The 26,824-nt window shown below is 37.0% G+C and overlaps 1 protein-coding gene across 2 annotated transcripts in view; it reads right to left on the bottom strand.

Annotated features, from left to right (window-relative positions):
* Nucleotides 1-26,824, bottom strand: part of LOC121673369 (integrin beta-like protein 1) — a 131,589-nt gene that overhangs the window by 63,968 nt on the left and 40,797 nt on the right. For both annotated transcript variants that reach the window (XM_042046629.1, XM_042046628.1), the window contains exons 3-6: nucleotides 10,713-10,859; nucleotides 7,350-7,472; nucleotides 4,117-4,257; nucleotides 1,228-1,368 (exon numbers count right to left, since the gene is read on the bottom strand). In XM_042046629.1, the coding sequence (XP_041902563.1) occupies nucleotides 1,228-1,368; nucleotides 4,117-4,257; nucleotides 7,350-7,472; nucleotides 10,713-10,859 (552 nt within the window). The remainder of the gene's footprint in view (nucleotides 1-1,227; nucleotides 1,369-4,116; nucleotides 4,258-7,349; nucleotides 7,473-10,712; nucleotides 10,860-26,824) is intronic.

Genomic DNA, 26,824 nt, shown 5'->3' with positions numbered 1-26,824 from the left:
TAATATCTGCAAGTGGCTGAATAGTAACTAGTAAATTGAGTCACTGAAGGTTTTCAGCTTTTTTTCCCCCTCATTTTATTAGCTAGCAATTCCTGAATATGTATTTAAAAAAAAATAAACACAACAGTTGCAAAACTTTTCACTTTTTAAACAGGCAAAGAAAAGGCTGAAAACTTTATATATCATGTTGGTTTCAGCTTTCTTTCTCTACTACAGACAACTCCTATGATCTTTCTATGTGACGTCTCTCACCCTAGGAATAGGATGAAAATATACCACATCATTATTGTCCTTGATGTGACTGCATTCTTCCTATTATTAATCAGGCCAGACCAGATTTCTACAGGATCCATTCAAGCTGACAACCTCTAATCTGTAAAGTCCCTTTGAAACCGTGTTCATTTGCTTTTGCAGAGTTCCTGTGTGTACAAACTGCATGCTGTGTATTGATCAAAGTCCTTCTCTCCTGCATAGTATTAGCATCTTTATTAGCATACACATGAAATTGCATGCAAGTCTCTCTCAGAATCTCAGCTTTTGATAGCTGATGCATGGAACATCTAAATTGCAAACCATGGATGGATGGATGGAGGGATGGACAGATGGAAACTGTTTTGAATATAATGCTCTGAAGTACAAGTAGAAGAAAAAGGAAGATGGATGTGTCTACGATGTACAGTCTGGGCTACAGCTTCAGATGTGCAGCTGGGCCACATAGTCATATTTTTCAAGTATTGATGCTCTACTTGTTCTCATATTAATTTGAATTCTCAAGGTACCATTTCTCATTGACTCATTTTTTATTTTTCCTTGAATTTCTTCTTCTTGATTATCATCTCCCTGACATATAAAATGAAATAACAAACACAATTTGATCTAATGAACTTTCAAAATCAAATTTCCCCAAGAAAGTACAGATCTATACTTTAAATTTTCAACTATTATCCAATTCATCTTAGGTTACACTGAACACAAGAGTATTAGAAAGGAGATGGGCACCTAAAAGAATTTAATATTTACAGGATTTTGTTAAACGGCATCAAAAAAAAACCAGAATAATGTCTTTTAATTTAAAAAGCCTCCTTCAAGCTCCCCTCCTGCCCCCCAAGCTGGGTGAATTTTAAGATAGGAAAATGAGAATTGGAGCACTAGGAAAGAGGAAGATCAGACCAGCTGGAAGGTTTTTTATGAAACTACACATAAGTCCCCTTTATAGACAAACCTTACCTGAACAGAAGTCATCAGAGTATCTATCATACACTGCTTTGCAGTTTCTTTCATCACACTCACAAGTATCTCCATGAATATCTCCCCAGTCACCAGTTGGGTCAACATCATGGCATGTACATTCCCCACATACACATGTGCCTAAAAATGATAAGAAAAAAAAAAAAAAGACACAGAGATAGAAGATTAACTGTGTAATTTAGAGTAATAGCACTCTGATTACAGGAATTTGCACTTGTGAATTTTCAGCTCTCACAGGAATGCAGTTTCAAAGCTGCAAGTGATAATCATGACGTTGTGCATATCTTCTATGATTTGAAACCTTCTATGATTATTTAGTAGCAATACTTTATACAAACAAATTGGCTTCCTGTTCATGTTTCTTTTTGCTACTGAGCCTTGTTAGGAGTCAACAAAAAAATGTACCTCACAGAAGAGTTGTACATCTTTGACATCAACAGTAATTTGCCCTGTCAGTAATGACAATGAAAATCAATTCTGTTTAAATGACTTGGGCTTGGGCACAGGGGATAATTAATGGTTGTTAAAGCATAAACATTTAAACTACAAGAGAATCCAAACTAGCACAGCCGAAAATGTCTAGGAGGTCATTCTTTACCTATGAAGAACAACAGCACAGATCTACATGAAAGGATACTTTTCCACTTTTCCCAAGTCAATATTCAGGGCCACACCCTGTTGCTTACAATAAGAAGAAATATGAATATGACAGAAATACAAATTCGCATATTTTACTAATATGAAGAGAATATGCATCCTACTTATTTGGGGAAATCTGAAAAAAAAAAGCTCAACCAAACAAAAAAAGGTATTTTCTTTATTCAGAAATGCAAATATGCTTCAGGGCAACACACTCACTACTTTTTTTGAGATGCCAACAGGCTTTTAGAAGCAGCCTGACCTTACTGATGCATGCAGTTCATTTCTTGCAGAGTGGCTTCACCTTCTGCTACTCTGCCTACACCACTGTCATCTTATTTATGTTACTCTAAACAATATAATGCATTTGAGGACAACAGGACAGGATGACTAAACAGTACACATAGATATGGGCACATTGTCTAAAAAAAGGAGAAGGTCTACACAATCCAGCATGCGTGACATGAAGCAGGAAGGGCTACTACCCTGTTTAGTGCTAAAAACCCTGAGAGAGCCCTCAAGAAATTTGTGCCTAATTTTTTACACTTTAACAATTCAGTGACATTACTGAAGAAGAAGAAAAACATCCAACCAACCAACCAACCAACAAAAAGAGGAAGTGCCTCTGGAGAGTGATTAATCCTCCCAAAAACAACTTCAAAGTTAATTTGGATCAGCTGTCCTGCATGTCAGAATGCAGAACATGATCTCACCAAAGTTTAAAATCTAAATTTTCACATGTGGTCTAAGATGGTTGACTAGATAGAGCAGGGGAAAAGATAAGAACAATTTATCCATCTTAGTACTGAAAGAGGGTGGGCAGCAAGGTTAGCCTTGATACTTGATTTTAGAGGGCTCAAGACTGACAAGATGAACTGCACTTTTATCACAGGATGTATAAACACAGAACACTCAGTAATTAAGACTAAATGGAGCAGAAATACTTTCTTGGAAAGCAACTTCATGTTGTCAGAAGCCTACATAATTCTTATGAAGATAAAATCACAAATACATGACAGGCTAAAGACAGGGAAGTATCACACAAATGTACCTTTGTACAGGAGGTTGCAGCTACTCAGAACATCAGCTATGCTATTCACACAATTTCTCCCATTGCAATGCCAGTTTAAAGAAATCATCGCACATTAAAATTTCAAATTTGATTAAAAGCTTGCTTTGATGAGAAATTCTTTGCCAAGAAATTACTTTCTCAGTGCAAAGAAAGCATCTGATATGAAAACACTTTGATATCTATTATTTCCAGAACTACACAAAAATTTTATGCTAAAGTCCCAAGACTAAATGAGCCTACATGATCTCTGTATTTGAGCCAAGCTTTCAATTTCCTCCCAATTATGAGAAGAGAGTTTTCTAAATGCTCTCAGGATGATTAGATGTTCACAGTACAGCAGGTTTTGTCAGTAGAGATGTTTTTAAGAGAGGTATCTATGTGACTCTTGCTTATGTGCTACTATAATTATTCTGGCTTATTGTCAAAAAAAACCCAGTATTTTTTTTAACTCCTTGTTCAGTGAAGCTGAAGACAGCAGCTAGTGAAAAGCAACCTCATTTTGTGGGTGCTTTTTTCCTTTTTTTCTTTTTTTTTCTGCCAAAGAAAGGCAAAATTAGACAGATACATAAGGTAAAATTTAAATTCCAGAACTTTCTGCAAATAAAACCTCATATAGTTAGAAAAACTGTATGAAGTCTACCTTTCCAACTCTATACATTCCACAGCATTGTTACTGAACACTTCACAGGTGTTTTTTCAGGTTGTAGGGGAAATTAAATGCTTTGTGTATTCATTTTCCCCATTCAACTGTGGTTCCTAAGTCTTCTTTAAGAGGGAATCAATATATACAGTTCTGTGACCTTACAGCACCAGTTCATTCAAAGTCAAAAATCTGGTAATATTTTATTTTGCAAGGTAGGTATTTCACCAAAACACAGATGTACTAAATGACAAATTATCCTGCTCAGTCTTACTACAAAAATAAAGAATATGAACAACTTGGGTTTGCTTAATCAAGAAGTGGATGTGGCTTTGTGTAAGTTTATACCAAAACACAGGTATCTACCCACTTGGAAGTGTATATCCAGACCTGAAATAGGTGACCACAATGAGAAACTCTTAGCAAACACAATCTATGTCCTACTGTGGAGAATGCATAGAGTAAAATAAAAGCCAACTATATAAATATGTGTAGAAGGTCCATGCAAATGACACACCTCTGTTGCTGCAGATTTTCCCATCTGGAGATGTGCATCTTTTCTTGATCTCCCAGGGGGTGATGTCACACTGGAATTCACATTTATCTCCATGCCAACCAGCCTCACAGTAACAGTTTCCACAGTAACACTTTCCATGGCCTTAAGCCAAAACAAATTTTGTACAGTAAGAAAGAGGCAAGTTTTTAAAAGGCATTAACAATTTAACTGTTTTGATCTTTTCTCTTAAAAACTTTTAGTGCTGTACACAGAATAGAAACAATTTATAGACCATGTAGGACTACATAAAATAAGACAAAGTATATCTGAACTATACTTTTCCTTTAATCACAGATTAAATGTAATCAATAAACGCTAATTGACATAATTATTTTATCTTTTTGAACTTTTTTTTTTTTTTTTTACTTTATAGGTAAACTTTGAAGACTGTAATAAAATTTAAGCACAGTTTTACACATTAAGGCAGGAGACATACTTGGCATGTCTAAGAACACATTGTGTGTCCCTGACTCCTCAGATAAAATCAAGGTCCCTTTACTGCAACTATTATACACAGACTATGTTGTATATGGTTTCCCTTCTTACCAGTAAAGATTTTAGAACATGGCTAAACCAGCTCATAAAAGAGAATTATTTACAAAAAGAATCTTTCAGATGTTCATTTAACAAAACATACATTCCCAAAAAAGATGGTTGCATCATCTGAGCCTGGATGAAACCAGCTCTGGAACATTTTGATCTGCTAAGGTACCTGTGCCATGTGCTTAATGGCACAAAGCTCTTAAATTAAGTAGCTTCAATTCTTACTAATCTTAGAGCCCAAAGTTAATTCTTTAATAGAAGGATCGAGTCAGGATCTTGTTCTTTCTTGCTTTGAGTTCAGTAGATCTGGGCACCTCTGTCACAATCTGGTCAATTTATATCCTCAGTTATCAAGACTGCAAATTTTTCCTGTTTTTGCAGCTACACATGGAATTTTTGTTACAATTGTTTGGTTAAATGTCAAAAAACAATTAATTTAATTAGATAATTAAACAACAAAGACAATCTAAAATAATTATTATTACCAAGAGGTTGATCATTAACAGTGGACAGCAAATAAAAGGAAAAATACTAAAGGAGTGTAATAATTTGATCTAGAGGCAATTTTCACAGATTAAAACATCAGTACTTCATTCTTCACTCATACTTTTATACTCCTCAAATAAATATGAATTAAACAATAAAATTTGCCACTACCTCTTGTTGACAGGAGGAAAAACTGCTCCCTTAGAGTAAAAAGCCTTAGTTTAAAAAAAAGATCAGGACCAGAATTTAATTTGCTAGAAGATATGATACTTTAAAAAAAATAAGCTGTATCTTGATTCCAAAGTTTATGTAACCTCAAATAAAAAGTGATAGTCAGCTGACTGATAAAAATCCAATTGAAGATGGAAAAGCTTAACACATCTTTGCAACTTTGCCCTACCTAATAACTGATTTGCTAAAAAAAATGCAGTGCCCTTGTGCAAATATTAAAAGGCATGTCATCTATATCTCAGCACAACATTGTATGCTTTTCCAGGATAAAATCCCAGCTCACAGTTGAGGAAATGATGTGCCTTTGACCTTAAGTTCATGGGCTGTCATACACATTTTTCCTGCATAAGGCCTGGTTCAACACATGATTTTGTATTGTAGATATTTGTTAGAAAGTAAAGCAACATATAACACTCATAAGTTGTGTGCATAAACTTTTCAGCTTACAACAACCTAGCCAAGTCAAGCAAAACATTAGTTTATAACTTATACCTTACTTTAGAAGACTCCAAAAATTCCATGAGGTAGCATGGCTTTAATACTGATCAATCACGGACTTCAGAGACTTCAATCTACCAACACTTTCTGTCCCTTTATATCCCTTTGAATCCTCCATACATATAAGACTAGTTTTATACACAGATGCATTTGGTCTTTTCGGGAATACAGCATGAGTGGATGAGACAACAGGAAATAAAAGCTAAGAAAAACCTAACAATACAAACCAGCAACAAAACAGGCGTGGGGAAAAAAAAACAGACAAAAACACCAGTAGGAAAATTTTCTGGAACTAAATGAATGACAATTTTTTTATCATATTTGGTACCATATGCAATGGTTAGAAGCAAATATAAATGGAATCACTGGCACATAAAAATTGTTGCACTCCATTCATTTTATTTTAGGCAATTACTGGAAATACTATGCCCTGCTCCTGAATCTGGACTTTGGAGGACCTTTCTGTATACCCTCATTTAAAATACCTACTTAATCCTAGGACTTAAAAAAATAGTTCTTTTTGCCTTCAAAGACACTTAAATATAATTTATTTTGCTGTCTATATAAGGAAAAGACAGAGGAAGCTATTTTACACAAGTACTCTCTCTCTTTATACACACACAGAGGAAGCACTACCACCAGATAGTGCTTCCACCAGTCTAGGAGCAGACTGGAACACTCTTGTGTGCGTATGGACACAATCTTCACGTGTGTAGCTTGAACAAAGTTTGTAGCACCTTCCAGCTCAAGGACAAGCCTCCTTCGTAATATAGGCAACAGCATTTATAATGCCATAAATGTTGTGTGTTAAACAATATTTAACTGCCAGGTTCCTGCCTTATAATGACATGAAAAAACAGTTTGAATTTCAGTTGCTTTTCTATCTATCAGCAGAGTTCATTCCATCTTATTTTCTTGCCTTTCCTGTCGCAGGTGATTTTTTTCCTTACTCATTCCTTTCTCTTTTTATCTTCTTGCTTCTGAGTTATCATCCTACATTTATTCTTGATATTTTTAATTTTTGTTTCCTTGAAAAAATTCCTAATAATCTATTTTCTAGTTTTGGTTTGGGTTTTTTTTTTTGTATGTCGTCCATTCTGCTCTCTCTCATCTGTGCCACAATGTTCTCACATTCCTCATATATTCTACTCAAGAAAGACACACTAAGCTATGAATTACCTTAGTGAATTATCCTGTACAATCCTCCTCGCAGCTCTTCCAAAAAGAGCAGTGTCACAGGATTTATTCATTCTTTAACCTTATGCTTAGTTCATTTTTGCATCTGAAATTTCTCCTTACAATTTGCAATCCAAAGTCTTGCAAATAGAGTTACTTTTAAGCCGTACATTCAGTAAAAATATTTTATAGAACCACACAATTAAATAACAGCCTGTATTAATCTTCATCATTTTTCTTGCACTCATTAAGATACATACCTGTACAAATCTCTCCTGTTTCATCATCAATGCATTCTCTGTCATCACATTCACAAAATTTGCCATACACCAGTCCATTTCCTTCTGAGTTTGCACATTTGCACCTGCCACACTGACATGTGCCTGTAAACATTTAAGAGATTACTCAATGACTGCAGATTATAGAAATTGTTTCATTAATCTGTCCAAGATGGTACATATTTTATTTCCGAGAAGGCTGAAATCTAAAGATCATCCACCCAAATAAAGACAGACACAGAAATTATCCATATCAACAAAAAGCCTAATCTTAGCTGTACAGAGATAGAGCACTCAAGTGCCTTGGAAGTGTAAAGCCGTTTTTTTCACAACATAAACCACAAAAGAAAGCATTCTGACATAATGAAAAGCCAGCACACTCAGGAAATGCAAAGAATGCAAATGGATTTGTAAACCGATCTCTCTTCTATCACCTCTCATCTGGTCACACTTTTGCTCCTTGGTGTTATGAGGAGGGTTGCCCCTCAGCTCTGTGGCTGCCTCCCTCCATGACCTGCCCTCCTGAATAGGAAAAAATTGCTTTATTGCTCCCTGGGAAAGAGGAATCCCCCCTTTTTCCTCAGAGGGTCTATCTGACCTGGGGCCATAAATAAACATATGAATGAGTTCCACAGTCCAAAAAAAATCACAAATGCATTAAAATGACATTAGAAACAGAAGTATTACTATGCCATTCATATAAGAAACCCCTTTTCCCTACCTCTGTCCCTACCTTTATTAAAATTGAAAGGGTAGGAACTTTGTGCAGTATGCCATTACTGGGGCCTTGTGGTCAGCTAGTAGAGATTTTTTAAAAATTCACAACATTCATACTCTTCACATGACTTCCATATGTATTTTAGAAAACACGGTTATTGGCACCAAAGAAGTTCTCCAAAATATAAGTTTTATGCTGATATTACACAAGATTGCAGAAACCAGTTGATGTTTTACCCTTACAAGCATAGCAGAACTTTTAATAAACGTCACGGTAATCCAAAGAAGAGAAGTATTGGACTCTGTGACAGACATGGCCATTCCAATAGAGTAAATTTTTAAAATGTTTGCAGGAGCTAATATAGTAAGGTAATACAACTGATAATACAACATAAGTAACTTACAGGGCTACAATTATTTTCAACAATTGCTTGGTAAACAAATACAAGTGCAATTTTTGAGAAAACAGTTATGATTACAGACAATTCCTGAACAAGAAAGAAGATAAAACAGAAAATTGATTCCTATATTGGGTATCTAAACAGGTCAGAGAGACTCTGTATCATAAAAATGTTCATTCCTTCTGTTGCCAAAAGCAGATATTGCTCACATAGACAACTCAGTTTAGGCAGATGCCCTAGTTGCTCTGACAAATGATAAGGAACAGAGTCAGAAAACTGAAATTTTAGGTGGATCTTGATTGATTACCAAAAAAAAAATTACAATAAATGATTATTTGTGTGACACCAGAGCACTGATTTTTAACAGCTCATGTCATCCCTTCCTATCTTTTATTGGCAATTACACAACAGAGCTCAGACCCTAATGACAGCGCTAGTAGCAAATCAAAAAGCAATCTCACCAAGACAAAATACATATGGCTACAGCCCATCAAAGTTACCCCAAACTCCTTAGTCAGTCTCATTGGAATTCCTGTCCTGTTTAATGCAAAAGCATTTATTCTTTTCATGATGCCACAAACACTTCCCCCTTAGCTACTTGGAGTGGTTATTATGCTATGTTCATTTTCCTGTGAAGACTGGGGGGCCACTTCTAACCAAGGAAAGAAATAGGTTCTTTTTTAAGAACTTTGACTAAATACCATGAACTATACTTATTTTTGAGAGTCAGTTTCTCATTTAGCTATCTCTCATTTCTCTCTTGATCACAACTTTCATACATCTATTGTCATAAATTAAGTGTATCATTTACTCAGTATGCTGCATACTAATAGTTTTATGTTAAATTGGTTTCTTATCCTGTTGTGAGAACCAGCTTCTATGTAACAAGTCCCACAAATCCTTGGGATCCTTTGCTCATGTCAGGAACTAACTTGTGACAAATTCAGTTGCATGAAAATGTATGGACTCAACAGAAATTAAAGATTTTTAATTTCTGCAGCAATAGTGAGCAGAAGTGCGGTTCTTGAAACAGTCTTTCACTTGGAGATCAATGTAATGGAAAAACCAGAAGGCAATTTCTGGTCTCAAAACTTGATTGGTAGAAAATGCCCTTTAAAATGTACCATTCTTCAATGAAGTTTTCTAAAAAGCCATTTGGTTTTCCTCCGGTTTTGGGGTTTTTTTATTGAAAGGGCTTTCTATTTAAGTCAGGACTGTTATAAAACCAAACAATTACAGAAGAGACTGTTACCAAATCAAAACAGTGAAGATGGAAATGCTCCTTTAAATGATTCAGCGTATCTTCTACACACTATTTTAATAATCACAGGTACAATTTAAAAGTGTTTCAAAAAATTGTACCGTTTATAAATGTCTGGGAAATATATTTGCAAATGCCATTTCTTCATTCTGTAAACACAAACACATGATTTGTTGCTGCCTGTTCTGAGCTTCCCCTCCCCTCCCCAAGACACTTGCCTCTGCCATGTGCTCTGAGCTCCTTTGTTCCAACCACGGGCAAAGCCAAATGTAACTCAGACTCTTCAGAAGTGTCTGATTGGCCGCTCACCCCGGGTCCGCCCCCAGTCCGCCCCTTTCCCCTTCTCCCAATAAAAGTGAAGATCAAGGGAGGCCCCGCCCTCTCTGGCTTTTCAACTCTTTCTGCGAACGTCTCTTGTCGCCTGTTTCTTTTTGAAAGCATCTAACTGCGGGAAATTAGGCGAGCAGAGAGCTATATTTCTCCCTCTTTGCTTCTGCTGGTGGTATCAGCTTTGCAGCTGATACAGGTACCGATTTTAGAGCTACTGAAATGCTGGATTGCCCGTGCTACCTCTCTAGGTTGCTCAAGGCTTTCTAAGGCATTGAACTACGAGCGCTAGCCGGTAAAAAGCTGAAAAGATACCTCCTCAATGATAGAAATTACATCATTTCCTGTGATAATGCCATTATCACAACATTTTGATGAGGAATAGAAATGACACAGCTGGAGTCTCATCAAATCAAAACAGCTATGGATAAACCAGAGTACTAAAGTAGGTGTTCTGAATCAGTGTACATTACATGCACAGAAACAGGCCTTTAGGAAAATTAAACATTTTAGTATACATACAGTTATATCTCAGTCTCTTAAACATACTCTACAAAATTACTAGTTAGAAACGACAATGATTCTCAAGATAACACTGGGAGACCACTAAGGTATCAAAAGCAACAAAAGACATCTTACCTGCACCAGAACAGATGATATCTTGAGAATTCTTGCACATTTCATTGCTTTTCTTCCATGTAAGATTGCAAGTAGTTGGATACTGACAAGCTTCACCATACCAGCCTTCATCACATTTGCACTTCCCACAGTCACACTTTCCATGGCCTAGCAAAGGAAGGAAAGAGTGTGTCAAGTCCCTTATTTTTTCATTCAGAAAGTGGTATTTTCTTATCCAGCTTTTAAAATAGATTACATCAATTACATTGTTAAATGAACATGACTAACAGATTAACTTAACATAGTTCATATACAATAAAAAATAGAAAGGAGACAGCCAGCACATGGCTTCACCAAGGGGGAGTCCTGCTTGACTAACCTGTGCCCTTCTATGATGGAGTGACTACATCAGTGGACAAGGGAAGGGCTACAGATGTCATTTATCTGAACTTCGTAGAGCCTTTGACACAGTCCCCCACAACATCCTTCTCTAAATTGGAGAGAGATGGATTTGATGGGTGAACTGTTAGGTGGAAAAGGAATTGGTTGGGTGGTCACATCCAGAGGGCAGTGATCCACTGCTCAGAGTCCTGAAGGACACCACTGGCAGCTGGAGTCCCTCAGCGGTCTGTACTGGGACCAGTGTTATTTAATATCTTCATTAATGACATAGGCAAAGGGATCAAGTGCACCCTCAGCAAATTTGAAGGTGTCACCAAGCTGAGTGGTGCAGTTGACACACCTGAAGGATGTGATGCCATCCAGAGGGACCTGGACAGTATTAAAAATGCCCTAGGGTATATCACCGTGTCCCGCAGCCTTAGGGAGGAGGAGAGAAGATCCAGCAGGCAGGAACTGTGCAGCAAGATTGATTTATTTAATTATTTTACAAACTCTTTTATAGACTTTTTTCTTCATAGTGTAATTGGACAAGGATCAGCCACCCCTTGGGAGTGATTGGCTAGAATCCTAAAACATCCATTGTCGAAATATTTTTCTACTATAGTATAAACAAGGCTTCTCAAGGTTGCAAGTGTTTCATTCTTTACAGAACTCTGCTACCATCTCTGTGAGAGAGAAAAGTCTCTCACAGACTTAGAAAATAGCAAGAAAATCCTTGCTAGAAGCATTTTTGTATCCACAGGACAGGCTCAAGAATTAGGTGCCTTGGAATCTCATGAAGCTTAACAAGACCAAGTGCAAGGTGCTGCACCTGGGTCAGGGCAACCCGTGGTATCAACACAGGCTGGGGATGAACAGATCAAGAGTAGCCCTGCCCAGAAGGACTTGGGGGTGCTGGTGGTTGAGAGGCTGGACAATTTTCACTACTTATGTTGCATACTAGGTATCATTTCTCACACTAACTTCCAGATGCAAATTTTTATCACTTCATTCTTTAGCATTCCTATACAATTTTAGGTAGTAAATGTGAAAACAGTTTCAACTCTTTTAAATTAGGGCATTCAATTTTAAAATAAATATCTTTTGAATATATATTTGATTTACAGAAGATTCCCTCCCTATCACTGCATCTTAAAAACAGAATCTAATTGCGGTCTATTTTTAACGCATTGCGGTTAGAGTCAACAGCCTGAAAAACACAACCTCAGTCTGCTGCCAGTAAGAAGGAATTTAAATAACTATTGTAAATACACAATTTTAATTAGAAAAGGTAGTCTCTTTTGTTGCTCAATAAAACTTTGCTTGCCTTCCAATATGGTCCTAAGACATGATAGTTCAATAGCTGCAAAACACATAAACCAAAACCATAAGAGAACATGCTAGTTCTTGTTTTAGAACATGAATTTCCACCTTAAAAATTGCTGAATAACTCTCCATTGGTAAAGGAAAAGAAAAAAAATTATAAAATACAGAATAAAAAACCTACTCTAGTGGCTACTCTGCTTCACCGACAGACAAGTGGTGGTGAATCCTAGGGCAGCTTACAAAAAAAGTAAAGAAAAAAAATAACTGTTTTCCTTCCTTTGAAGGATTACTTGTCACTATGACTTTGCATTCTCTATATGAGACACACTTGTGATTTAACAGTTTGATGTCTGCTGGTGAAAAAAAGATATTCTGATAAAAGTAGGACTCATTTTCCCATTCCCATGTCTGAATGACAGAGTAAGGCAGAAGTCACTCCTTATAAGTTATTACCAATGGTCCAGCATAACCTCTCTCAGTTAGAGACAGAGATGCACTAATCTAACACATGATGCATGAAGGGAAAACAATAATTTCACTTAAAATGCACACAGCCTATTTAAAGAAGATTAATAAAATACTTTCATGAAAGTGGTTATACAGAGCAGTTTCTTGGCTTTATTTAACAAGAAAATACAAAAGAAAAGAAATTAATTAAACTTTGAGAAGTAATGGAAGATCACTTGCGTGCAACTGAAAGAAATTGTCAGGAATCTAACTAATATGAATTTGTAAGATTACACGTGTGATTTTCACCTTGACCATCCCTTAAAATATATCACTTTTTCCATTTGGATTGTTTTTTTTAAAATGTAAAGCAATGGCAACATTCTGCCCAAAAATTTGGGTGAGAGGACTATACTGAAGCATAGAAGGCCATAAAACTGCCTGCAATAGCTTGTATACTTTGCTGCATCTTCCCTGTCACATGGAGGATGCAGTAGATCTGCAAATCAGTTTGACATAATCCTCTTCTTATTACCCACGTGTACCAATATTATTGTCTTCCTCATGGCAAAAATAATGATGTGATGAAGTATAAATCAAGTAGGTGATAAACTGTAAAAAAATTAAAGAAAGCACAGAAGTTTTCTCATTGGGTTTAGATTTCTTTCAGAAAGGTTTTTGTAGGATCCCATTTGTTGCGTACAAATTTCTGCATTATTTAGAAATCAAATAGTATTATGAAATAGTAAATAAGGAGTAACTAGCACTATGAAAATTATGAGGTGAGATTGAAGCTTCCCAGAAAATAAATTCTAGCAATAAAGAGTAGACCCAGGTATTTGAGGATGTGACACATAACATGAGAGAAATGAAGTATAAGACCTCACTAAACAGTTGGTGAAGAAAGCTGTATCCCAAAATGATGACACGTTCATTCTAATTTTTTTAGAATAGCTGTTACACAAATAAATGCTAAACATAAATAAATCAGAACCTCACTTTAAAGAAAAACCCAACAAAACAACATCAACAAAAAAATAGAAAACAAGGAAATAAGGAAGACTCAAGAAAAAGCGGTAATTCCTTTAAGAAAAAGACTGGCTGTGGACTGTGAAAAACTTGCAGCTTCAAACATGTGGAGAAACCTTTCATAACAAAGGGCTCCATTTCTAACTAAATGAGCAGTCATCTCAGAGAGTATATCCAGATTATGCAGAAAGCTTGTACAGTGGAACATAAAACTAATATGCTAGGAAAACTGTCAGATGTCAGAAAATACATGAAGAAAGTGAGAACAGAAAATGTTAGGCAGGGTCATATCTTGCAAAATTGCAAGTTCTAAAATGTACTTTCATCATCCAAATAAAAAGAAAACAGAAAAAAGAGTGGCTTCACCAAGCAGCAAAACCCAGTTAAGATTAAAGACAATTTACAGGCAGTCCAAAACAAAATTAATATGGGGATGTTGACTACCAGTAGCAAATGCAGTGTGGCTAATGACATGCTCTGTGGGAATGAAAATTATTCATCTAAGATGAGAAGAAAACAAAGACATAAAACTATTTTTAAGGAAGTGTCTAGACCTAGAGGCCAAGACCCCATAATCTCCATTTGAGAGTACTTAAAATACTTTTACAATAAATGGCAGTTCAACAACAAAGACTTTTAATGAATCTATCAGGCTGGAAATCAACTGTCTGAAAAATAAAACCTAGCTTTTATTTCTTTTAAGCAAAAGGAGTGAACATGATCCAGACAACATAAAAACAAGTGCCTGTGACCTCATGAGCTATGCCAGGATTTGAAATAAACTATGAAGCATTGCATAGCTAGAGACACTGAAGTAATGAAAATGGAATATAAGAAATAACAGCTTTAACCCAAAATAGACTATCATTATGCCAAAACAGCCTGGCATATCTTTTTATGAGATAATGAATATTGTAAGAAAAGGAACATATGAAATCCATGTGATAGGATCATGTATGTTGGATACAATGCCATTCAAGAAAAGAAAAATTATTCTGGATAAAATGCTCTAGAAATGCAAAAGAATCACAACGTTGTTTAAAGGAAGGAAACAACATTAGGACAAAAGAGGATATTACTGGAACAGAGGATGATGACTGGCTATGTTTCAAATGATGTTTCTGGAACTGTGGGTGTTTTACTGATACTGATACAAAAATTCAGATAACACCAACAACATTTGGCAATAACAAACCTCTAAAACCTCACTAAAGAGGTGAAGATGAAAGATCATACAAAAATAACTGGACTGACAATCTGAAGGACTGAAATAGTAAAAGTGGATTGAAACTGGAAATACAAGCACAGGATCACACACTAGGGGCAAGGAAATGATGTCACAGGCTAAGATCTCTCCAGTTGGAAACAACAAGAAGACTATGACTGCATATTGACATCAGTCCTGGAAAGATGGCGTGACTAAGCCTTTAGCTGACGAGTGTCTGAGATGTGCCCATTGAAGAGATATCATTAGGGACCGGAACCAGTAACAAATCCACATCTGAAGTTATGCACACAGTGTATGTGATATGGTCCTGAGCCCAGTTTATCCTTTAAAACTGCCATTAGGTCTCTAAACCTTGGAAGATTGATGTCAAGTTTCCCAGGGAAAACGTGAAGAATTTTAACCACGTAGAAAGTTACAACTGGTTGGGAACTAAATCATCTGAGCAGAAAGATGGTAATTTAAACCACAAGCATTAGGCTCTGATCACATACTTTTGTGATTAGACACCTGACCTCAACCCAAGTGCCTTCTAAAAATATTTTTCTACCATATATTTGCATGCCTACAGGTGCAAGAGCAAAGGTAAAAAGGTAAAATCTCTGACGAAAAGTTCTGAATCCACATCTGTATTGCACATATTCAGGGCATCAGTTTGGAAGCCTGCTTTTGCTGAGCTCTGTCTGTAATCCATCATGAGAGACAGGCACTTCTGCAGAGTGACTCAGGTCCTGTGTAGGCTGAACAGTCCTCAGAGGTTGTCCGTCTTTCTTCACTAAACTGCTGGGAAGCTGGGACTTTGGAGTTCGATGCATCACTAGATACACTTGCATGCAAATACAGATTCATTTATGTTCTTTTGCTTCACTCATCTATACAATATTTTATGTCAGGTTTTAATTATTCTGACACACTTTGAATAAAAAAGGAGCATGATGTCAGCCTAGTTATAGGTTGAACTGCATCAGTTTATAAAAACAATTACATTAAATAATTATTGGATGGACCAGAAACTAAGTCTGAATGTTGCTTTCATTTTTATGTGTCTAGAGAAATTGCAGCATTCAGTAGTGCTATTGTAATTTTTGTGCGTCTTACTGGAAAAGATTCCCTCCACCTTTGTACCCGTTTTCATTAACTTTTTTTATTACATACTAATGTGTGGTGGCCAGTGAGCCTGTGGTATCAGGAAACAAAGAGAGTCCGCTGGTGGGACAGTCCCAAGTACCAAAAGATCCTCCCCAGGTTAGGGTGAACAGAAAAGGCTTCTCCCAGGATGCTCTGTTCGGTTATGTTAATCTCCCCCAGTTCTCCTTCCCTGGTTGGCCTGTGGTCCCTCTGCCCCTTTGTTACCTTATATGTCCCATGCCCTCGAAGGTTCCCCATGCCAGGTTCCCCCCATTGGCCCTTGCCCCATTGCCACTCTCCCAGAGTTTCCCCATTGGCTCCCGTTCCCTAGTCCCGCCTGTGTACCACCCCCGTGCCCTCAGATCATTGGTCTTTGATGCTTGATCCACTCCCATACTTAAACCTGGACCCCTTCATAGTGTGGCTGCAATAAACCTCATCTGTGGAACCCCATACGAAGACCCTTCCTGCCTCTTTGCTGTCGACTCATATTAGTGGAGCTATCCGTGTGTGCGTGCACGCGCGTGTGAGTGTGTGGTGATGCTGCCGAGCGGCTTCACTTTGGAGACGCTTTTAGGAAGGTGGCAGCACCCGCACTCTGGCACCGCAAAGCTGCAGCGGCCGGCTAGCGACAGACTAATGTTCACCGTGACTGAAATCTGCTACATCCTTGTGGTTAAACTTTCCATAGGCAATGAAAGCAGTCAAAACAAACTACTTTCTTTGTCACCTCTCATGCTATTGGTAAGTGCGTGTGAGAATGTATGCATGTTTATCTGCCATGACTATCTTTTCTAGAGAGCAGTGGTGGGGCACAGAAATGTAGACTTCTTAACAGGGAACAAAAATAATAAAAGACTGATCTTGATGTTACGAGCTTGAATTGGAAGAAAGGTGACTGGGTTCAACTGCTGTATGTTTCATTTTCTGGATAACCTCTAGCACACGACAACATCACCAGGAGTCCAAGGGATGAGCTTAAAAACTCTTCTTTACAAAGCAAAAATTGGTAATTGACTTTGTAATAGAAATTTTGGTAAGGATAAACTTCTTGGTAGTTAAGAGCTTTCAGATGTTACATATGACTAGAGGTAGCTAATTTGAAAACAAACAGCCAAATGAGGCAACATACTACCTTTGAAATTACATGTAGTCACCATTTTTCTCAGCAAGATGAATAGAGCACTCCCTGTCCAGAAGGAACTGTGAAACTATGGTCATGCACTTACTAAACTGCCAAAGCTTTTAAATAAATTCTTGGTTCATTAAGTAAACACAACTGGAAATACTGGTTTTGGAATAATACCTATATATGTGGTTGTGCCACATTAGTTATAGCAAAGTAACCTTCACTTCAAAAGAAGTGTCTTGAGTGCAAAGATCCAGGCTGTTTGACCAGGCATTAAAATACACTCAGATGTCCTTGCTGTCACGTATTTTTGATAACTAAAGCCCAATTATTCTATGTAAGAACACAATTGAGGGCAGTTCTTATTTTAAAATTGTAATGGAATCAATTTTCTACAGGCAGGTGAGATGCTTATACTAAGATAAGGATTTCTCTCTCAAGCATGAAGTCAGTCATCAGAAGAAAATCAGCAGCTGGCATGCTAAATGAATTGGGCACATTACTATGCATTTTTAGCAACCCCTGAGTGATTCCTGAAGTGCTTTTCAAATCTAAAAAAATCAATTCACTAAATAGGTAAAGAAATATGAAGAATTTGTTGTTATGGATTCCAGATTCCGACTGGGATATTAGATAGGAAGCATGATTAAGTTGTAACAGTTGACAACTTTGGAAAAAAAATTAAAAATTGTTCTGCACTTTCAACTTAGACCAGCACAGTGAAGATGTTTTTAATATTTCTTTCCAACGGGATGACTTTCTTTCTAGTAGTTAGTGAAATAGATTATGCTACTTTACACCAATGTAAAGCTAGTGAAAACATTTCAGGTTATACTAAGATAGGATTTGAAAAAAAGACTGTTCTATTTAGCTGCATTTGAGATTCTCAATAACTGTGCCTGGAATTCAGATGAAGCATTTCTCTGAATCTCCTTTTCAGAATTGTTAGAGTTGCAGTTTCAGGGGGAAAAAAAATAAGAAGAAAGTTGGTATTATTACTTTTTTTCTCTATCCCTGTATGTTTAATTAATCTCTTTTTAGGGTTGGGGTCTTGGTTGTCTGTGTTGCACTACCTCCAGCAAAAGCCAGGTCTTCTTGACCTTTGCAGTATGCCCAAGGGATTCTGCCCCTGCTGAAAGGAGGTTCAGCAATGCTGGGGTTTTCACAAAAATACTGCCTCCTCCTCCTTCACATCAACCTCTTGTTACTCTCCCTGTGATGACAGGATGAGGTTAAACTATGGATTGACCAAGGGGACTGGTTGGAATTTAGAAATAATGCTCAGAAAAGCCAGGGGGAGATTTCAAGGGAAAAGCTGCCTAATGATAGTAGAACATTTCAAGCCAATTTTGTCACTGAAGCTCCTTTATCAACAAGCCTCAGTGCTGATAAGAATTTCATCAGAGATTTTAAAAGCAACACAATAGGCCCAGAGACCTATAAGGAAGAAAAGAAATTTAACCTTATTTATTTCTCAAAAGGCTATTAAAAATGAAAAGAAAACTTACGACACTGGAACTTAAATGCTCTCACATTAAACCAGTTTATCTGTGTTTATTTAGGGTATCCCGACCTTGAAGTAGCCCAGAGTAACAGACAAAACCACTGAGCACTGGGCTGTGGGCAGCCTGAGTGACTGAGTCACTCTGACAAGAGCACACAAGGTCTCTAGCAGAGTCTGCCTCTCAGCACTCTAGTGATTGGATTCCCCACTTGTATTTAAATTTATCTGAAATGAACTTTCAGAGTTAAAATGAAAACTGATGACAAATCATTTCAATCTAGTCATTACTGGAAACACTTTAACAATGAAAACATTATAAATGTCATTAAATCAAAATTCCAACAGAGGTACGGATAAAACCTAAATAAACTACTGTAGATACTTTCTAAGAAAAAGCAAAAAAATTTCTCTTGTACTTGTGCTGTGTGCTGCAGGGATTGCTTAGAACAATGTTTTAGTAAACAAATATCAGATAGGGTTTTAAAATGAAAAAATCAATCAGAACCCACATTAAAATACAGAAAAATTACCAGAGATAGGTGTGAAGGCATGACTGCTGATGGTATTTAATTTTCAGGTTATGAATCAACTAGACACAGGGACTATTATCCGTACTCTACAATATTATTTATAGCAATAACATCATTGTTTCATGTTGACTTGCGTCAATGTGAAAACAAAAGGTTTTAAATCTTCTAATCATCTCTCAATACAAGTTGTGCAGATAAGCTGATTTAAAAGTACTATTGCTAAATTTGGAGATTAAAAGCATTAGCATTTGCAGAAGAGTATTTTAAGAAAACACTTAAAATTTGCATCAACACGATACATGCGTGTATTAGATAAATACACTAATATAAATAAGAAACTATGGATCAGATCAAAAAATACCTTAAAATCAGTATCTTTAGAAATTAAAATAGGCTAGAAATTTAAAAAATAAAACAAAAAGTAAAATAAAAAAATTTGCTCCCCCCTGGAAGGCATGAATAGTCTCTAGTACTGAGACTGTAGTTGTCTTTCTCTGCCCAAAGAGGTCATCATGAATGATTTTACTTAGTCTTGGAATTTAAAACTATACTTACTGGCAATTGCAATTCCACTGACAAGATTAGAAACTAAAGTAATGCTTATAAAAGGTTTTTATTGCATATACTGGTCATAGTACTGTTTTTTTAATATATGCTATTATAATCCTATATTTTAGAATTTCAGAACAAAAGTTTCTGAAAGAGGCCAGGAAGTATTTTCACTCTTTCACACAGTATAAATTTTAAAAAATTTTTCCCCCTCAAATATCTGTCTCAGCAAGAGACATATAGGTGCCATTGTCTCCTGTGCTCTTAAAATTTCTCTGCACACAACTCTTTGTGTTGGGTTATACAGTTGTGTAGCCCTTTCTACATCTCCATCCGTCTTCCACTTAAATGCCTAACAAGGCATTAGAAATGACTGCTTTCAGCAAATAAACACAAAAACAGTACAATAGGTAATAATTCTTTTTAATATCAAAGAGTTCCAGATGACATTAAAAAATGTTTTTGGAAGTTCATTTCATGGCAAATTCTGAAATAGTTTTTTCATAATTGTTTAAAAGAAAAAAAAATTAAGCAAGATATAAAAGGTTTCCAAATGTTTCTACTCCAATTTCATTGTTTCCAGTTGCAACACATGACAGGTAATACATATTTTTAGCACACCTATGTACTGGACAGTGCTCTGAGACCAAATGGTCTTTCATAGCTTGAGTCTTTTACTTGAAGTGTATATAAAACCCACAGTTGTATTTGTAAAAAAAAAACCTATGTTTTATTACTACACATGTGTAATTAGTAAGTTTGTGCCTATGTATACATACACATAACTCAAGAATCAAAGACAACACACATTTTTTCTCTACCTGTAGTAAGAAGGTCCAAAAGACAAGAGAAAATAAATTATACCGCTGCTCAGTGACATGTCTTTTTCTCCCTCTTGGCTATGGATTCAAATTCCCTGTAAAGTGAACTGACTCAATTTTAATAAAAATCAATTGGATATTGTGAATGAATCAAATGAAGGAAAGCAACACTCAGCTGAATCAGCTCCAGTTTGTTACACTGGAGGTGGCACAAGTTGATATCATTTTAAAAGTGACTCACGCTGTTTAGACAGATGATATAAATATCTCAGGGAGACAGAGATAAATTAGTTTTATCCATCAAAACAGTCTACAGTCAAGGTTTCCATTAATAATTCAATTTTTCTGTAAAAGATTTCCTACTTATTTTTAACCAAATGGTTTCTTTTTTTTTTTTAGAACAAAAATAATCAACTTTTGAGTAAGAAGGTCTTCAAATAGGCAGAGCAAGTATTCTTTGGCTTCTCTAGAAGACTGCTTTTCCATATATTACTTTCCCAGTGTAGACTTTTGCACAGATACTGCACATATCAAACAAAATTATACCTGAGAGATGAACAATTCCTTTCCATGAGATAACTTTCAGAGAAGTTAACCCTGGTGGGATGGGGGAGAGAACTGGAATGGTAAAAGTGAGAAAACTCGTGGGTTGAGGTGAAGACTGTTTAATAGGTAAAGTAAAAGCTGTGCACACAAACAAGACAAAATAAAGCGTTCATTCACCACTTCCCACCGGCAGGCAGGTGTTCAGCCATCCTCAGGAAAGCTGGTCTCCATCACACATGATTTGGGAAGAGAAACGCCATCACTCTTAACATTCCCCCTTCCTCCTCCTTGCCCAAGCTCTATATGCTGAGCATGACACCATATGGGATATCCCCATGGTCAGCTGGAACCAGCTGTCCCATCTGTGTCCCCTCCTCACTCCTTGTGCATCCCCAGCCTGCACCCTGGTGGGGTGAGAGGCAGAAAAGGCCTGGATTCTGTGCAAGCACTGCTCAGCAACAGCTAAAACATCCCTGAGTTGTCAACACTGTTTCCAGCACAGATACAGCCACATCCAACTACTGAAAGGAAAATCATCCCCAAAAAAGCCAGACTTTCCTGAGTCTAGTCAGTTTGCCATGTACTTCAGGTTGACTAAAAAATGTTGTCCCAGATACCCTTCACTGGCTCTTTCCATGGTCTGTGGCTACACATGACCTTTTGGGCTCTGTAAGCCTAAAAGCAATGAAGCAAACCTGACTGAAAAGAAATTTCTGATTCCCTGTGAGATTAAACATACTACCATCTCCCTATGAAAAACCCACAAATTCTGCATAGTTTTTTATTTTCAAAAAAAAAGGGCCACATAGATTTATTAAAAACTGTGCCTCCAAATCCCTGTGTCATTAGTACTGAAGAGATAGCTACAGACAGTAAGGCTAAAATATACCTAGCTAAGCACAAACCAAATGTTGCCAGTGTATCAGAGCTCTGAGGGGAAAAAAAATAAATCAGAAAGTTATTTAGGAGTAGAGCTATGTTATACACATTGCACATTCAAAATGAATCCAGCTGGTATTGCAGCTTACATAGAGCACAGGTTGACACCAAAAACTTGCTTTAAGGAGCGGATGAGCTCAGATTAGCTCTGTAACTTTTGATCTGCTATGTATGAAATAAGTGGCCACCTGTGTAGCTTTGCCTTGGTCTTGAAGTTGTCATGTGAACATCCTTTTGCCTGACAGTCAGAATGACCCATAATGGTTACTTCTAAGAAAATCCTATAAGAGGTCTGAAGGCCATCACACTGGTGAACCTCAGTGTGGACAGATAATCAGGCAGCTTGACATGCCTTGATTAGAAGTCCTTCTGATGCTGCACAGCTTAAGGAGATCTGTGCTACTCGTTTTATCCTTCTCGTGTTGTCTCCAGCAAAATGTATTTTAAACAATACCTTATGGAGTCCGAGAGCCTTTATTACTGGGATTCACAACAAACTCTAGAACAGGTGTGTTACAATTATCGAGCATTCTCTAATGAAATCCCAGACATTCTACCATTTTCTGGTTATCTGCTGGTCAAACAAGTCTCCGTTAAACATGCCAGTTACAGAAACATTGCATGGAACAAGTCAGCTGGGCAAGACAACTCCATGGAGTACAAAAATGAGTCAGATATTATTTACAGCATGGTAGACCTAGTGGCCAAAGGGTCAAAACTAAAAGCCTGGCACAAAACTGAGCTGCACACAGGAGAACCTATACCTAATTAAAGCCAATGCACTGTACAAGGCCTGTTTGGTGACCGTGTAGCCACCATTGAGTCAGAAGCTAAAAACTTTATGTTGTATCTCCTTTGCATTGCCTCCTGCAATGACTACACTTAAAAGAAATCCATCAGCATTGTGAAAGGTATTGTTATTCAGTAATTGTGCTTAAGAAATGACCGACTGGTGATACAAAGACTTCTGTTTTCAAACTCAGGATCTCCTAGATGATGTGCTTTCTTATCTGAAAGAATTACATTTAGTATTATCTGTTAATGATAGATTTCTAATATTTGTTATCAAAGTTTTGTGTATGTGTGTTGGGGTGACTTTATGATGTGTATCCCATATCACTGCCCTATGCCCAGAAATTAATTCTTGTGCCTTTCTGTGCTTCTAAACTGAGCCTGAGAGGGGGAAGGAAAAACTGAGCAAAACTTTTTCAAAGCAGTTTGCAGCTTGTTCAAGGTCACACAGAGATGGCGACTTTCCCCAGCTGCAGCAGGGGAGCGAGGAAGCACCCACCTTGCTGCTGCCCAGTCAGCTTTTGGCCAGTGGTTCAGTTTCTTTTTCTCCCGAGAGAGACTGAGAGTTGAACTTTTTTCCTTCCCTGGAATTTTGGATTTTCTCCCTTTTCTGCTGGACTGCTTCAATATCAGAGCACATCAGGAGGACTTTCCACCGGGCACAGAGGGCCTGGCCCTGGGCTAAGCCCCAGCTCTGAGGAAACCAAAGGGAGGGCTCTAACAGTTTCCCAGGTTTTTTCTCCACAGGGAGAGATTTTATTATTTAGCATTATTATCCTTTTCCCATGTGTTTGTTAAATAAATAGTTTTTATCTCTTTCACTTTCCTTTGCAGAAAATTTATTTTTTCCTGAACCTGGTGTGGGGGAGGGGTGGTTGTGCCTTCTCTCAGAGGATATGTTTCTAAATTTGGCCAAACCGGCACAGCTTTACAAAACAATTTATCCATCATTTCATGATAAATATAGTTAATTATTTGAAATGGATAATTTTATTTAATGGCATTAAAATGGTGTTTTTACATTTGGAGGAAATTAAGGGATTGCACATTCTTCCTATAGCTCAAGATGATAAATACAATTAACCACGTCCTCTAGAATTATGTCTGGCAGGAAATCTGGTGCCTTTCTCTTCAAAACAATGCAGATATATACAACACAGAAAACAGAAATGGGAAACAGCAGCTTGTCACAATTTAAATTGTTAAATACCAGCTAGTAATCCCCGAAATTGAATCACTAACGTCTCCAAAACTTTTGCTAGCATATGGGCGAAACTCAGTACAAAAATAAGAGTTGTATAAAGCAGGAGTATTCAAGCTTGCACTAACATTTTAAAACAAACAGCATGGCACATAGTTTTAATAGACCATTAATAGAGCAGAAAACATGGGTGCATCAAAATCTTGTTCTAGAAAGTTTTGAAAATATCTGACCACCAAGGACACATATAAGGGTTATACCTCAACATTCCAATGAACAGCATGGATGAAAAATGAAATACAATTCTGAGCATATAAAGTTGCGCCCACATTTATCTACTGCCAAATGTTAAACAAAGGCTTCTCGAGATTTGTTTTGGCTATTCTCTTCCTCCACTGTACTCTAGGTATTAGGTTTTTCTTCCCTTGCTTTTTGAATACTAATCAACACTGCCAAATTTTTCCCTATGCTTTTAGAAAAGATAAATATTTGTAAAGTTAACCTGTTCAGAGATTATGGTGTTTTCTTTATCAGCTTTAAGAAGAATCTGAAGTTCAGAAAAATAAAGATGGATCTTGTTTTCCAGAACATGCCTCAGGTTGACAAGTTTTCTACAGTCCAGCCAAACCTCCTGCAGCACCTGTTGTTAACACATTCTCCAAAGTACAGGCTTACCAATTTACCAAGTGGTGCACTGGCTCCTTAGTGAAATTAAAATAGACTTCACCTTCCAAAACATGGTATATGGTATTTTGCAAATTTTTTTCCTGAGCTAACAGAGTCTAAAATATATTGCAATTGCAGTATCTTCAAGATAAGGTCAGGTCTAGATCGGCAGCATCCTGACTTCTGAAAATATTCCTCATCCAGTGACTTGATTCCATCAGAAGGAAGGCTCAGCAAGTGGAATAATAGGAGGACTGGTGAAGAAATCAGGCATTCAAAACAGGATTCCTTAAGAATTCACTGCACTTTCTTTATAAATAGGAAGACTGCCAGAGACAAGAAGGTGTCGGGGATGAAAAAATTTACTTTTTTCCAGATGGATCATAGAATCATACCATAATCTGAGTTGGGAGGGACCCACAAGAATCATCAAAGTCCAAAGTCCCTGAGCATTATCCAAACGCTTCTTGAACTCTGTCAGGCTGGTGCTGTGACCACTTCCCTGGGGAGCCTGTTCAGTGCCCAACCACCCTCTGGGTGAAGATATTTTTCTAATATCCAACCTAAACCTCCCCTCACACAGCTTCTTACCATTCCCTCAGGTCCTGTCACTTCTCACTACAGAGATCAGCACCTGCCCTTCCTCTCATGAGAAGATTGTAGACTGCAATGAGGTCTCCCCTCAGTCTCCTCCAGGCTGAAGAAACCAAATGATCTCAGCTACTCCTTGTACTGATTTCCCTCCAGGCCCTTCACCATCTTAATGGACCTTCTTTGGACACTTTCTAAAAGTTTTATATAAATAAGTTATATATAGTAATATAATTATATAAAGGGAGATAGATAGATTTTATTTTGAGACAATTATGAAAGCACTAAGGTCAGTGGCCCCAGAAAGTGGCTTGGTTTGATTCAGAGCTTATGCCTGGAGAAAAGAAGTCTCTACCAGGATATAAAATATTCTTGCTTTTAGACCCCTAGACATCTCCCAGATAACATGTGATTGTTTTCAGAAAACTCATATATTTTGTCAAATACGTATTAGAACTGATTTCTTCAGTTGCCTTTTTTAGAAATGTACCTGTAGTTCATAGCACCTCACAGCTCTGCACAGCACAGTCTGAAAAACAATGTAGGCATCTTAGTAAGCTAGATAAGTTACTAATTTAGGTGCCTTGGGTACGTCACCATAATTGGGCAGGTGAATGTGCTCAGACCTTTCTGTAAAAGGTCAGAAAACTTGGGCAGAGGCTTTTTCAGAGTAGGAGATATTATATTTATTCTTTGCATCAAATTACTTAAAGAGCAACACAAAAAGCCCTCCTTGCCCAGAGAAAGAGTGAGAAAATAGCTGGCAGGTGGGAACAGAGCTCCAACTGTGATAGTATGCACAGATTACCATCCTTTTAAACAAAGAGTAATCAGCACAGTATTATACATTTTTAAAATACCAGAGACTGCAATTCATGGCAAACTGAAATTAACTCTATTTTTATTCCTTGGTTCAAAATAAATCAGGGAAATCTTCTCAACTAAAAGAACATAATAGATAGAAGGTGAACAGATTGTTTTATTTGCATTTAAAACATTGTTCCAGATTCTTAGTGCAAAAAGATTATTTCTAGGTGTGGGTGGTATAATTGAACTTCTCAGTCTCTTCATGTTGTTATTCTCAATGCACATTTAAATGTAGTGCTAATAAGTAATGAATTTAGAAAAAAAAAATCCAAACAATTGAATGACATTTTCTAGTCCTTACAAAGTTTGAAGCACAGGGAAGAATATATCCCAAAGTTCTGAAGTAATTTCAGGTGAAGTCCTGAATTCTTTTAATTTCAGATATTTATATAGTTCTATTGTCAGATTATCTTAGCATATCACAATCTATTATTAGGCATTTGTGTGGCCATTTACATTCAT

This window comes from Corvus kubaryi, unplaced genomic scaffold (assembly GCF_017639235.1).
Source record: "Corvus kubaryi isolate FWS band 111438036 unplaced genomic scaffold, C.kubaryi_AGA036_p1.0 65367, whole genome shotgun sequence".
Taxonomy (NCBI): domain Eukaryota; kingdom Metazoa; phylum Chordata; class Aves; order Passeriformes; family Corvidae; genus Corvus; species Corvus kubaryi.
This window is presented reverse-complemented; position numbering and strand designations above follow the sequence as displayed.